The sequence below is a fragment of the Serinus canaria genome, chromosome 2, assembly GCF_022539315.1.
Source record: "Serinus canaria isolate serCan28SL12 chromosome 2, serCan2020, whole genome shotgun sequence".
NCBI classification, from domain to species: domain Eukaryota; kingdom Metazoa; phylum Chordata; class Aves; order Passeriformes; family Fringillidae; genus Serinus; species Serinus canaria.
Window position 1 is genome coordinate 133,990,609 of NC_066315.1, and position 13,628 is coordinate 134,004,236.

Below are 13,628 nucleotides of genomic sequence, written 5' to 3' on the forward strand. Positions count from 1 at the left end.
AGAAATAAATGTGAATGATTTCTTTGTACAGGTATGATGATGCTATCCAGTTATACGACAGAATTTTACAGGAAGATTCAACTAATACAGTAAGTTTAGAAGATAATTCTAAACTGCACTGATGTGTTGTTTAAAATTGTGACTATATTTTCTGTTTCAGTGTGGAAAAATGTGTGTCTGTATTGCTGTATTTCTTTCCTTTAGTTTTCTGTTATAACAACCAATGTTACCATTTCATGATGGGAAGATGTGACGTAATACCTTCTTAAACACTGGTTTTTGGAGATGGATTATAACTAGTGACCTTTCCAGAAGTCTTAGTAGTGTTTAGAGCTGGGCCTTTCAAATCTTTCATTTCCCAGAATATAGAGTATTTAAAGGACTAATATAGCCTGTCACGTCTTCTATGCTTCTGTGCATAATCTTACTTAAGGATTAACTATTAATACACTCAGGTAGTGTTTGAATAGCAGTTATTTTGATTCATGTCTGGGACATTTTACTAGCTCTTGAATCAAAATGCATAAAGCATGCCAGTTGTATAAAACAAAATGTGAGACAGACTGTACTGTTCTTTTAAGCATTTTTTGAATACTGTTTGTAAAAGCCAATGTGAGCTGTTAGCTGCCAAAATAGAAGTCTAGAGAAACTTGTAGCAATGTATTTTCATTGATATTTTTTCCCTCAAGGATAAAACTTGAAATATGAAGAAACTAGGGAGTTTCAGATTTTGTATAACATAGATGTTTATTGGAAAATAAAAAAAATATTATTAATAATTGAGGGTGTGTTACTTGGTTTTGAGGAGCTGTCTATTGGGTAAACTTTTTTGCAAACGTAATTCTTGGGCTATTTCAGATATTCTGGCAATCTCATGTAAGTCTTCCTAGGTGTATGTTGAACCTCTACCTTTCCTTGGTCATCTTACGTGGTCTGCTGTTCAGGAGGGGAAAATCTACAGAGGAATGTTAAGCACTTGGACAACAGTGATAGGTTGAAGTCTGTCTGTTAGCAGTGCTAGAACTCACAGATTTAGTGCAAGGGTAAAAGGAACTTTTTCAGTTCTTCACTGTTCTTTTTCACTCTCCCTGAAATAGTAGAAGCTTGAGCTCAATAAGTTTTGAGTAGAAGATGCGTAGGTGTCCATAGTAAAGGGTGGATTTTATCACTGCATGGCCCAAAGAGTTTGACACGAAATCCTCAGAGTCGTGTTGGACTAATATGGAACCCATTTGCAGTGAATTCACAGAATGGGTCACCTTTGTAGATGTTTTATGACCTTTTGCTGACACCAGTGGAAAATGGAGCACCATATTACAGTGACTTTTATGGACCACAGATCTTTGAAGCATACATTTTTGTTCATCTCAACATAGTTAACTTCATCTGAGTGCTTTGTTGGATGGCATTACAAAACAAAATTATATATTTAAATAAGTAAAATGCATGATTGTTTCTTTATTTGAATTTTCTCTGTAACCATATCATTAAGATCCATAAACTTGCAATATTTAAAAGCTTAAGTTGTAAATATTAGAACAGTTGTGTGGTTTAAGTTCTTAATTCTAATAATAGAATTGGAGAATGTTAAATACAAAGGAAAGTTCCTTCCTTATAACTAGAATTTGTTGGGTAAGGCTTGCATGTCAGGAGTGAAAGTTAAGTAAAAGGTTTTGGTTTTGGTAAGCTTTCATGTGTAGATTTCTTTGTGTCACTTACCTGTAAATTATTTCAATGCACACATGTGGCTGCTGTAGGAAAATAAATATTTCAAGATTTTAGAAAAGCAACTGTTGCTGAGTTTGTCTTGGCATTCACCTAACTTTATAGAAATTTCTTCTGGTCTGCTGACACATGTAGTTGCTTATATGCATTAAATGTTTTGGCAAGTGCCTTAAGTGAAACATAGACATTTGTTCGCACAAATCATGTAAAAATCATAGCTGGCATTGACTGAACAAAAAGTAGCATGGAAAAAGATTTTTCCAAAAAATTACTTGTTTTAGACACATAGCAGAATTTTCCATTATAAAAAATAAAGTTTGAATTCAAATTATGTAATTGACATTTACACTTTTGTGTGATGTTTTGTTGCTGAAATTGCATTAACAGTAATTACTTAATTTCTTAGGATAGAATTCAAAATAGTGTTTATTTTTTAAAATCAGATAATCTTTAAGTTTTCTCTCACTGTGCACTTCCTTTCTGTCAAAGATGACTCATTTGACAATGGAACAGTGTTAATATCACCTCAGAGATTTTGTTTCATTTTTCAAAGCATGTAGGTGTTGAGTCATAGTCTCTTTTCTAAAGTCTTTAATGAACCAAATGTGACTTGTGAAATGCATAGCTTGCAAACGTTTCAATAGGGTAAGAATTAGAATCTTTTCCCTTCTTGTCTGTTTTGGTTGATATTATGGCATGTTAGAAGTCAAGCTCACAGATTCCTCTTATTAAGGCTGCTTATTATACCATAGGGCTCTTTTATTAATTAAAATTTCATGTAGTGTCCAATTGAAAATGTTTATAGTGATGCAGAACATTGACTGATTTGTTTGTAGATCTTCAGATAAAAAGCTTATTCTGTTTCTCAGAACAAAATAAAAGAGTTACTGTTTTTTTAGTAGTATTGGTAGAAAAGGTTTTTTGTTTATTTTTGCTCTTTATGTATTTCATTGAGAAATCCTTATCCTGCTCTGCTTTGAAGGAAAACCTTTTAGTTAGACAGCTAAATATTTTTCATCAGGCGGGCTCTTTTTGAGGAGGTCTGTTCAGCAGAGCAGAGAAGCTCGCTGATGAGAAAGGAAATTGAGTTCATGTATTCAAGACTTAGATCAGTGTCTAACCTGCTCCACTGCCATCCCAGTGCACCCGCAGTTTCTCTTGATTATTCAGCTCAACCATCAAGAAGATTGCAGGTTCCCCTGGTCAACACCAGGGGAAAATGACATAAGGCACAAAGTTCTGCCTTAATTCTAATCCATAGAATCTGGAGTCTTTATTGGGATGATTCTTCAGCTGTTTTCCTTGCCACTTTTTCAACCAAACTTTTCATGCAAGACACTCTGTCTGCTTGCTTAGCTTAGAACACGTGGATAGTCTCATTACCATCATGGGTTTAGTAATATAATTGTGTGAATGAGGAATTTAAAATTTTTGTGGTAAGACAGTATTCACATCAACTCTGTTGTTTTTCGGAGTAGGCAGGAACAAGTGTATGCATATGGTCACATGAAGTTACCCTTTCTCTTGCTATTTTGAAATTCTTTTTGTAGATGAGCTGGACATATTTCAGAAAAGACAGAGGTGTGGTTGAAGATGTCTGGGAATCCAGAATACTGGAGGGATCCAGAGCAGTATCTTAGTATCATGTAAATAGGCAGCTGTTATATACCATGAATATCTGAGTTCATCTCTCTCTGACTGTGCATTACTGCCATCTAGACTGTATAGGTAACCTTTCTTTCCCTACCTCCTTATCTCCACTAAATAAGAGGAGAATAATGAGCACTGAATTTGATCACTGGATATCTGTTTGTCATCTGAACTGTGATATTCCTTAAAACTGCTGCAGTAGCTGTGAATTAATTTTTGACCGGGACCTCGTGTGAAGATCTTGCAGCTTTGTACATTTGTCTACAGCTTGCTCTGAGCTGAAAAAGGGAAAACTGTTCACCAAATGAAGAATCTACTAATGGGCAGAATTTTCTGAGGTGACATGTGTGTTTCCTTAAATATATTTGCCACGCTGCCAGGAAAGACAGAACTAGACCTAAACACAGGTCTATCCAGTAATCATTTTAAAGGGAGTTGAAAAAGATAGCTTGGCACTGACTGACACAGGATGGAGTTGGTGAGACTTGTGAAGAATGGCTGCTGCTACTTGTTAGTTCCCAATGAGAACTGATGGGAATGCACTATGTGGTCTTAAAAAAATGTTTTTTTTGCTTTTGACAGAGTATAATTTACCATTGCAAGGTTTCTTTGCTTCTTGTTCAGTCATGATCGGTGAAGTGAGAGGGCAGAGTGCATTCTACCATTTGTCCCATGTTTTGTGTGCATAGTGTAGCACTTTTGAATGTTGATGGAGAGTTTGTCTTTTTAAATTAAGTATTTGAGAACAGAAGAGCAACTGTACTGCAGTTGTGGCAAAAGTCCATTTTACTTGTCCTTTGTCTGGCTTTGACTTACTGCAAATACCAGAACTGTATAAGAGCTGGGCAGTGACAGTATGCTGTGGACTGTTCTGCCAGTTTCTATTCATCTTCATGTTGCAGTTTTCCTGTGCCAGAAGTGTTAACTCTGTTTTTAATAGCTTTTCATGAAATTTCTGCATAGATGTATTTTTAAACTTGCTAAAGTTTGCCATACCTATGTCTACAACTTAATTGAGAAATTAAATGTTGTAGTTTTTTAATGGATTGTGTAAATCTCCCGTTTGTGGGGTTTTTTTCCATTCCAACACCTTCAATCTATCAATTTTATTTAATGTCTCTGAATTTGCCTGTTATTGTCAGCAGTTCTTTTCACTTTATTAATACTCATGACTTAGGGATCTTTTGCGCTTTTCTTCCCTCTAAGCTAAGTCCTTATGTGCAGCTGTTCTTGTTGCCATTCTGTACCTTCAAACTCTGCTGCTGTTCTCCATGCCATTTCTGTGTTTTTTCTTACATTTGGCTGAGAAATGAGAGGACTGAATGGCAGTCAGTATTAAAAATGCCAGGAGCGTTATGGACTTAAAAATGACAAAGTGATGCCACAGATGTATCTCTTCTGTATTCTTTTCTGATCACTCCAATATCACAGTATTTTCAATTTGGGGTTTTGAGGCAGGGATTTTTGATTTTTAAGATGGTTTCTAAACACTGAATTGATGTTTTATAGAACTGTTAATTGCAAGTCCAGTGTCTCCCTCCTAACCAGACAAATTCAGGCTGGCTTTTTGTGTACATTAAATTGGTATTGTTTGACCCTATATGCAGCCATTTATGTAGATTAAATTTTACAGGTCGTTTTATTGTGCTGGTAAAAGTATTCATTATGATTCATTACTGTGAATGCTGTTCTTTGCAGTTGTCTTTTGTTCTTTATACTTAAATAAGTCCTTATCAACATTTAACTTTACATCACTATTAATTCCCTTGTTAGATCATTTATCAAGAGTGCTGAGCAGTAGTTTTTAATACAGATGATTCTGGGATTCTCAGTGCAGAGAACTCTTTTCTCTCTTTTTTATCTTTTGACTTACTCATTTATCCATGTGAAGACCTTCCCTTGTTAGGCTGTGGTGAGTCTAGTTTCCTTCAGAGCTTTCAGCTTTGAGGTGAGACATCTTGTTTAAATTATATTTTAAGTCAAAGATGACTTTTACATGGATCTTTATTAATCTACACTTAAGGACTCCTTGAAGAACTCCGCTAGATAAGGGAAGTCTTACTTTCCTCTGTGTAAACTGTTCTTACTTTTTGTTGGTATATAACATTTTTTCATCTTTACCAATTCCAGGTTTTAGCTTTTCAGCCTGTACAGCTCCTACCAATTTGCTCTATGCTGGTGTTAGACTTTATAGGTTGTTTTTTGGATACAAAAAGTTATGTTTTGCTTTGAGGTTATCCCTAAAAGGGCAGCTTCAATCCAGTAGCTCTGTGCCTGCATAGGTTTGCAAGATTTAACTGTCTTGCATGACTAACTTTGAAAAAAGTCTGGATTCTGGTAGGAATAAATTTGTTATTGTATTGTGGTTGTTTTTGATTATGTGCTGGTTTTGATGATGTGCTTTTTGACATCTGTGTAATTTTTCCCTGTATCTCAGTTGTAGCTGTTTACACTTCTGTTTAGATTTGCATATTACAATTTGAAGGAAAATGTTTCAATGGATCAAATCCTTAGACCAAATACACTTTTTCTAAAATGTTAAAAGGAAAGAAAAATTTCCTTTTAAGATGAGAAGTATAATGTGTTAAATGCTGTAGTAGTTATACAGATAAGAAATTCTTTCTTTCCTAGGGGTCTCAGTCGCTGAAAATTCTCCTACTAATACTTTCTTTAGAGCCATGAAATTTAGAACAATATTAGACTCTCTCTTGGTATGTTTTACTAATGAAATACAGAAGTTAATAAATGTTCAAGTCCTCACTTCGAGTCTACTTAAAGCTAATTAAAAAGAATCATGACACATTCAGGTTTTGTTCTTATGCCAGGTTGTAGATTACTAGTCTTTAAAAGAAATACCTTAACAAGGTTCACTCCTTAATAAATTTGTACATACTGAAGTAGCTTACTGCATATGATACTGATTCTTGAAGTATTTCTTTAAGATGCATATATCTTTCCATAAAGAATTATGGATTTACAGAATTTGCCAATAATCATTCTAGTGTTTTGCTTTAAACTCTGGAAAATTGAGGGGGAAATCTGTGTCATAGTATCAGCGTGGTCAAATTCTGCAGATCTTGTTACAGCACTGGAGGTTCTGCCTTTTCCTTTTGTACTTAAGGTGGAAGGAGAAAGAAGATTGAGTTAATTTTTGTTGAGGCTTGTTCTAGGAAGTCTTACTGTTGTGATGTGAAGAACTGAAATGTACCCCTTGAATGCTCTTTTTAAAATCTTTATCAATGTAATTGTTTGTGACTATTTTAGTAGGCCTCTTAGACTTCAAAATAATTTCAAGTCCCTGTACTTAAAAATTAATTTCTCAAGAATATGCTTGGTGGACTTGCAATTAATAATTGAACAAATTTGTACTCTGCATTTTGCAGTTTTTTAGTATCTTGCAATAGATCCATTAAAAACAAGTTTGTATTTTGAGATGTGAGTTTTTTGATAAAGAGGGCTTTTAATATAGTGGGATGTGAAATTGCTTGGTTTTCTTTTATCAGCTGGTTGTAAGGCAGGTGATAAATAGGAAATATGGTATAAATGCTAGGTAAAGCTTCTGAAGTATTGGTGTGAGTCTGGCTTTACTTAACAAATAACTATTTTTGTATGCTAAAGTGGTTATTAGTGTTGGCACTGAACCTGTGCAGTAAAACGTTTAATTTGTATGGGAATAAAGAAAAAATGATGCTTTGAGTGTAAATTGCCATTAGTTATGCTGCTGTCCTCAGGATGCTCAGGAAACTGTGTGAGCTCCAGCTCACAGAGCAGCACTTCAGCTGACTCACAGTGAGCTCAGGAGCAATATAAATGAGAACAAGAATTAGAAATTTACAGCACACAAACTGTGGTCCATGTTTGTTTTTTTTTTTATTTTTTTGTAATGCAGGCCTTTTTGTATATATTTTTCTTAACATACTGACTACTGGAAGTATTGAATTTTTTTTTTTTTATTTAAAAACTGATCGACTTTATGATTGAAAAAAAAACTAGGAATAGGAAGTCAGATAGGAGAGTAGCGAATACCATTAAAAGCAATAGTAGTTTGTTTTCATGCCTTCATTTTTTCACCTGTCATATCAATCCTGTGAATCACAGATCTGCTGAACACCTCTGTGCATATCTCTTGGCTTTATGATTTTATTCATGTGTTGGAAAAAGTTAGAATCTGCTTTAACAAGAGCTCTTCATCCTCACTAAATTCTTTCCAGTGTATTTAAAAAGACTTGCAGAAATTCTGTGCTACTAGACAACATTTTGTTCCTCCTCAGGATGTTAGCACTATTCTGAGTGGCTGAGCCTCTCTTTTGTAAACTTGGAGTTCTGTGTAAATAAACTTATCTCCCAACATTTTGAGGGTGAAGAGAGTGCAGATTTCAAGCCCAGATGCTGCTATATTTTTGGTGATGCGGAAGGTAGACAAAAAAAGGAAGTTTTAAAAGTTGTAAAAGTGTTATTTTGAAGAAATTTCTTGGGATTTGGTGCAGCAGGGAGATTCTGTCAAATGTAAATGTAACTCATTTAATTCCAAAGTGCTACCACCAGAATATGTTAATTGTATCTAATGCTTTTGTCCTTGTTATTTGATTGCATTAGATTACATGCTTGCTATAGGTAAACATCAGCTTATATTTGTGACTAGAAATAGTTGTGGCTTTTCATAAATTAATGTCTTGAGACTCCTGTGATTTATGTTACTTGTGAGTGCTGTGGTTAAGAAATAAAGCAGCTATGGAAAAAAATTTGTTTCCAGACTCTCTTGGAGGACTGACTTGGATGCAATTGAAGGAGTTGCATTAGAAACAGAGAGGAGAGTGACTTATGTAGAGTGTTCCTGTTTGCCATTGCAAATTAAGTTTTCATATGCATTGATTGATTTTATATATTTTAAGGATTATTTTAGTTCTCAAGGGTTTAGTTTAATCAGTCTCTTGATTTCCTTAAATTTTGAAAATAACCGAGTTCTTAATCTAAGAGCTACATTTAAAAAGCTACGTTTATAAAGTCAATAGTCTGTTACCTGCAGAAACCCTTCTGTCTTCCTGGGCTGTAACTGCTTGATGCATTCCTTTGGCTGTGTACGTTGTTATCCCCACTTTTCCTCTTTTCATGTTTCAGGCTCAGTGGGCAGGTCACTGGGCTGTGTATAATGCCAGCTTTGGGTAGTGGGTTAACACTGCCCTGGTGTTCCCACCATAGAAGGGGGTGACCTGCTTTACAAATGCTTTGAGAACTCCATAAAGTGTGACAGCAAACAATGGTTTGGTTGAGGTTTTTTTGGTTGTCATTTTGTGGTGTTATTTTGTTTTGTTTGTTGTAGCAGCATGATAAACATGTGGGATTATTCTTTTTGAATTTAAAGAAAATAAATTTAATTATGCTGTTATCTTTTTTTTCAGAAAAGCAAAAAGAAAATAGAGAGTATGTTATTGTTACAGTAATAAATGTGTCAGCAGTTAAAATTTCCTATTATGGCTTTTAGCCAGATGTCTCCCAATAAAAGTAGAATGATGTATGTAACTTCACAGGTTGCAGTTTGACGAAGAAGCCATGGAAACCACACTCGTCTTCTAATTTGGCCTCTGATTAGTCTTCTCTCTGTCTGTGTCTTACATGTAGTCAGAAGGGTGAAATATTTTTTTCCTCGCTTGAGTTGTTTTCACTGAATTTCCATTGGATACTTGTTTCTGAGGGAGATAAGGGGGATGAATTAAAAGGAAATTGTTTAAATGTCAGAAGCATTTTTAGCTTTTCTGTTTTGGTGCTTGAACTAATTTACCAGCCTCTTGTTTTGGAAGTAATTGATTTGTTCATAATGGATTAAAGGATAAAAAATTATTTAGGACAGTAATTATGTTTAAAATGCTGTAGATATACAAGAACTCTTGTAGGGGAGATGTGACTGTGAACTTAGGGTACATCATGAAGAAAGTGATTTCAGAGCTATCTGAAATTCAAAGATTAAAATTGTTCACTGTTTTGTTGAGCTGTCCTGTCAAGGCTTCTGAAAGATCATACCCAACTGTATAAACTCTTTAGAAGATATGAAATAGAATGAGAGCTATGAAGGAGATAAACAGTGGGACTTAATTACCAGAGAAGAAGTGTGCTTTATATTTTTTGTCATTAATATTATCTCATGGAGAAATGACAAACAGGAGGATGTGTGTGCATGTTGACATCACGGACACCAGACTGTGTGTTGTCTCATATCTGACCACAGTGGTTGTGGTCATCCAAGAGCAAGGGGATTAGAGGCAAGGAAGGAGGCTGATGGCGTTCCTTTTTTGAGTTCTGTTCTGCTGGAATTATGTTTTCCTTCCATTTGTTCAGATTTCTGATCTGATGACTTTCAGGCTGGCTGAGGTGTGCTGTTTGCTCCCAGCTGGGAAGATTCCTTTGCTTCGAATCACACCTCAGGTGTATGTTGATATTCAGTTGGTTTGAGCATGGTCCTGGTAACATCAAGGTCGCAGGTTCAGTCTCTGTAAGGACCATTCTTTTAGGAGCTGGACTCAGCAAAATCCTTGTGAGTCCTGAAAACTGTAACCAGCATCATTCAGAAGCTGGAATACTTTATTAATGTACAGAATAATCAGCTATTACAGTCCTCTATATCTTTCCTCCTTCTGGTCTCTGACAACTTTTATGGCCTTCAAAATTTAAATACCTTATAATTCTTATAACTCATTTTTATGCTGTTTAAGTTGAATTACATTTTCTACCCACATATCAAAGCACTGCTCAGTTTTTGGCATTGAAATAGAGATTTTGTGTTCCCTTTACATTGCAGAGCCTACTTTGTGCTCCAAGAATGATGAGAGACTTGTTTAGGGAATTGGTGTGTATTTAGCATTAGTTAAAGGTGCCATTCAGCACTTCAGCAAGAATATTTTATAGTGGCTGAAAGCCATACTTACACAGGGACAACCAAGATGCTTCTGTGGCATTCTCTAGGACTCAGTCACCATTTCTCCTCTACAGTCGTAGATCTTGAGAATGACAAGGTGGGGGTAGTTGGAATGCGTAAGATTAGCATCCCCTGCTGTTTTGTAATTATCAGAATCTGGACAGTCATTTATTTGAATGAAATAATGCATACAGTTTGTGCCTCCAAAGAAAAGCATACATAATGTGATTGTAAGAAGAGGTTTTCAGTCTCTCAGTGGGATGTGATAGGGTATGTTTATAAACTTCAACCTAGCAGTGTCTCTGCAGTGGAATTCCACTGGTATTGAGATAATAATTTGCACAGTCAAATTGCTTTCCTTACAAAAACCCAGGGAATTATGCGGCCTAATCCTTTATTAATGTCAACCCATAGGCAGCAAGAAAGCGTAAGATTGCCATTCGAAAAGCCCAGGGGAAAAATCTCGAGGCCATCCGAGAGCTGAATGAGTATCTGGAACAGTGAGTGTCTTACAAGAATACAGATTGTGTTTTGCTATTCTGATAAATCTTTTTAATTAAAGTGGAATTTGCATTTAATTTACGCTCTTGCTTCAGTGCTAGTCATTTACAGAATCCCTTGCACATTCTTTCTTTTTTTTCCTTTTTGCCTCTTGTATTCCTCTATACAGATTTGTTGGTGACCAAGAAGCTTGGCATGAACTTGCAGAACTTTACATCAATGAACATGAGTAAGTTGTTTGCTAAGTCTGCATAAAAAAACATTAATTTGAAACCCACTCTGTGTGAGTCAAAAACCACAGTGATCTTTTTTAAGGACTAGTGTTACAAAGTATGCTGTCTCATTTCCAATATACTAGGCCTCAACTGGAAATAATTACCAAGCTTATTTGGCTACCAAATACTTTAGGAAGGCATTTGTTTTTCAAACAAAAGGAGTTTACTTAATTACCTTTATGTTTCAGTAGTTCTTAAAAATCTGATATTTAAAACAAGTGGTTTGAGTGCAGCAGAGCACATACTTTTTTTTGCACATCATTTTTTGTTCATTGCTTGCTAGAGATGTTGAATTCTCTACTTCTAAAATTAATTGATCACAGCAACCAATATTCCAGTTTTCTTTTAGCCTACTTCTCCCAGAACTTTTAGTAACCTTCAAAAAAAGGCCCACAAAGCAAAAGATAGATCGAGAGTTAGAGGCATCTGGTCGCCTGGGTATAAAACCCAATGCGATGAAGAATGCTGAATGTTGTAGTAACTTGCTTATTGGATATTTAATGTTTTTGTTAGCTTTTTTTATTGCTGTAGTGACAGGAGGAAATCCCAGTGTGAGAGGATTAGCTCCAAAGCCTTAGTGCCAGTTTTCTAATATCACAGCACTAATTCAAACCTCCACCAAAAGGCGTATCTTTTTTTTCCCCCCTCTTTCTTTGGTTCTTCAGGCCAGTCTGAATTATATCACATTGTTTCCTTCTTTCCTTTTCAGAGGGTGGTAAAAGAATCAAATTTTTAAGGAAGAAATAGCCTTTCTCACTGTGAGGAAAAAATTGTTCCCCAGTCACTTCTCCTTGCACCCCATTCTCAAAGAAAATAGTTATTAAACTCTTTTATATGATGACTTCAGGAATAAACTAGAATTTTGATACCCAGACTTCCATTTGTTTGGGGAAATCTACCAGCCACTTTTCCAAGAAAATAGCTACTTAAAAAAAAATTTGGCTGGAAAGATATTTAAGCTTTTCAAATCTGTCAGTATGAAAATGAATGATAGAGTGGTTCAAACATACGTATTCCATTATTGGGTTGGGGCTTTTTTGCTATAATCTTGATTATGAAATTGTGCAATAAAACCCGAGAAAGAAATTGCTTTTGCTTGTATTTGTTGTGGTCTGTAATTCCAATAAAAAGCAATATGTAGAACTTCAGTTCATGGAAAGAATTCCCTGTCCTCACTGTATTTCCATAGGCATCATTATTTTGCTAATAGGGAAAAATCAGGTTCTTGGCTAAAAGCAACTAAAAGTGAAGTTTTAAAAAAGAAGGCAGTTCATCAGTTTATATGTTATATCAGGGTCACAAGTCACAGGGCTTGTGAAATCACCATGCTCTCATTTTTGTTCATAAACACGTGTAGATCTACAAGGTTTACACAGTCCTCAGTTCTGGCCTCTTCTGCAATGAGGACTCTGGCGTCTGCTTTTGGAGAATGAGGTGGCTGCCCTTTTATCTCCAGATTAATAAATGATACAGATACATAACAATCATAACATGCACTGGAGAAAGCCACAACATATTTATTTTAGGATACAAGATTTTACAGATAATATGGCTTAATATGGTCTCATAATTGCTAAATTGCTTTTACTGCAATATTAAATATCTACCCACACTGTAATTATAAACCTTATATCTCTGAATTTTGGAATCCTATGACATAAACTGTGCAATAGTGCTATCACATATTACTAAATTATGCAAATTCTGAAGACATTTCTATTATTTGAAAGATTACAAGCTAAGATTCTTCTCAATAAACCTGCCTGACTTCTTAATTATTTCTGAAAGTTTTCACTGAGAAACTCAAGGACTAGCCTTCTCAAAGGATAAGGATTTGCCCATTTGGAGAGGTCGGAAGCTTTTTTCATACATAGATTTGGACTCTTTGAATTTTAGAACTGTTATTAGTATGTTGATTTTTTTGTCTCAATTCTGTGATTGACTGTTGACAGGTAAAGTTAATTGACAGTGTAAATGCTGTGATCAGTAGCTGCATTTATGAATCCTCAGGTAGTTGAATTTTCTTAGGAAAAAAAGGAATAATTTTGTAGTTTCAGTTCAGTGTCTTACAGTACCTAATACCTGTTTCTACTCATCACTCCTGCTGATAAGAAATGGCACTTATTAATAAGAGATTAGTATATGAAATGCTTTTCATGAGCTGTTCCACTTAGACCATTAGATTTTGTGTGTCTTCCCCTGTCTATGATATAAAAAAGTAACTTGGTTCTAAACTTTATTTTAAAATGAAGCATTTTAATTAACTGGAAATCATGTGATATTATGGGGGGGAAAGTAAGGCTTGTATTGTGCTGTAAAAAAACTGAAGCAAAGAGCTTTGTACTCATGTTTCATTTTATCACTGTTTTTTGTATTCCTCAGCTATGCAAAGGCAGCCTTCTGCTTAGAGGAGCTTATGATGACTAATCCACACAACCACTTATATTGTCAACAATATGCTGAAGTAGGTATTTCAGAAAAATCAATTGTGTCTGGTTACATTTTCTGTTTTTCTCTTAGAGAAGTGGTGAAAATGGTTTCTTTAATTTTTCCCTAGGAGATTTTAA

At 35.1% G+C, this 13,628-nt stretch overlaps 1 protein-coding gene across 2 annotated transcripts in view; it reads left to right on the forward strand.

Moving 5' to 3' along the window:
* EMC2 (ER membrane protein complex subunit 2) overlaps window positions 1-13,628 on the forward strand; it is a 36,062-nt gene that overhangs the window by 13,874 nt on the left and 8,560 nt on the right. The window contains exons 5-8 of one of the 2 annotated variants that reach the window (XM_050970466.1): window positions 32-89; window positions 10,700-10,785; window positions 10,956-11,015; window positions 13,444-13,525. In XM_050970466.1, coding sequence (XP_050826423.1) covers window positions 32-89; window positions 10,700-10,785; window positions 10,956-11,015; window positions 13,444-13,525 — 286 coding nt within the window. The remainder of the gene's footprint in view (window positions 1-31; window positions 90-10,699; window positions 10,786-10,955; window positions 11,016-13,443; window positions 13,526-13,628) is intronic. The other variant, XM_050970467.1, reaches the window with a different exon arrangement.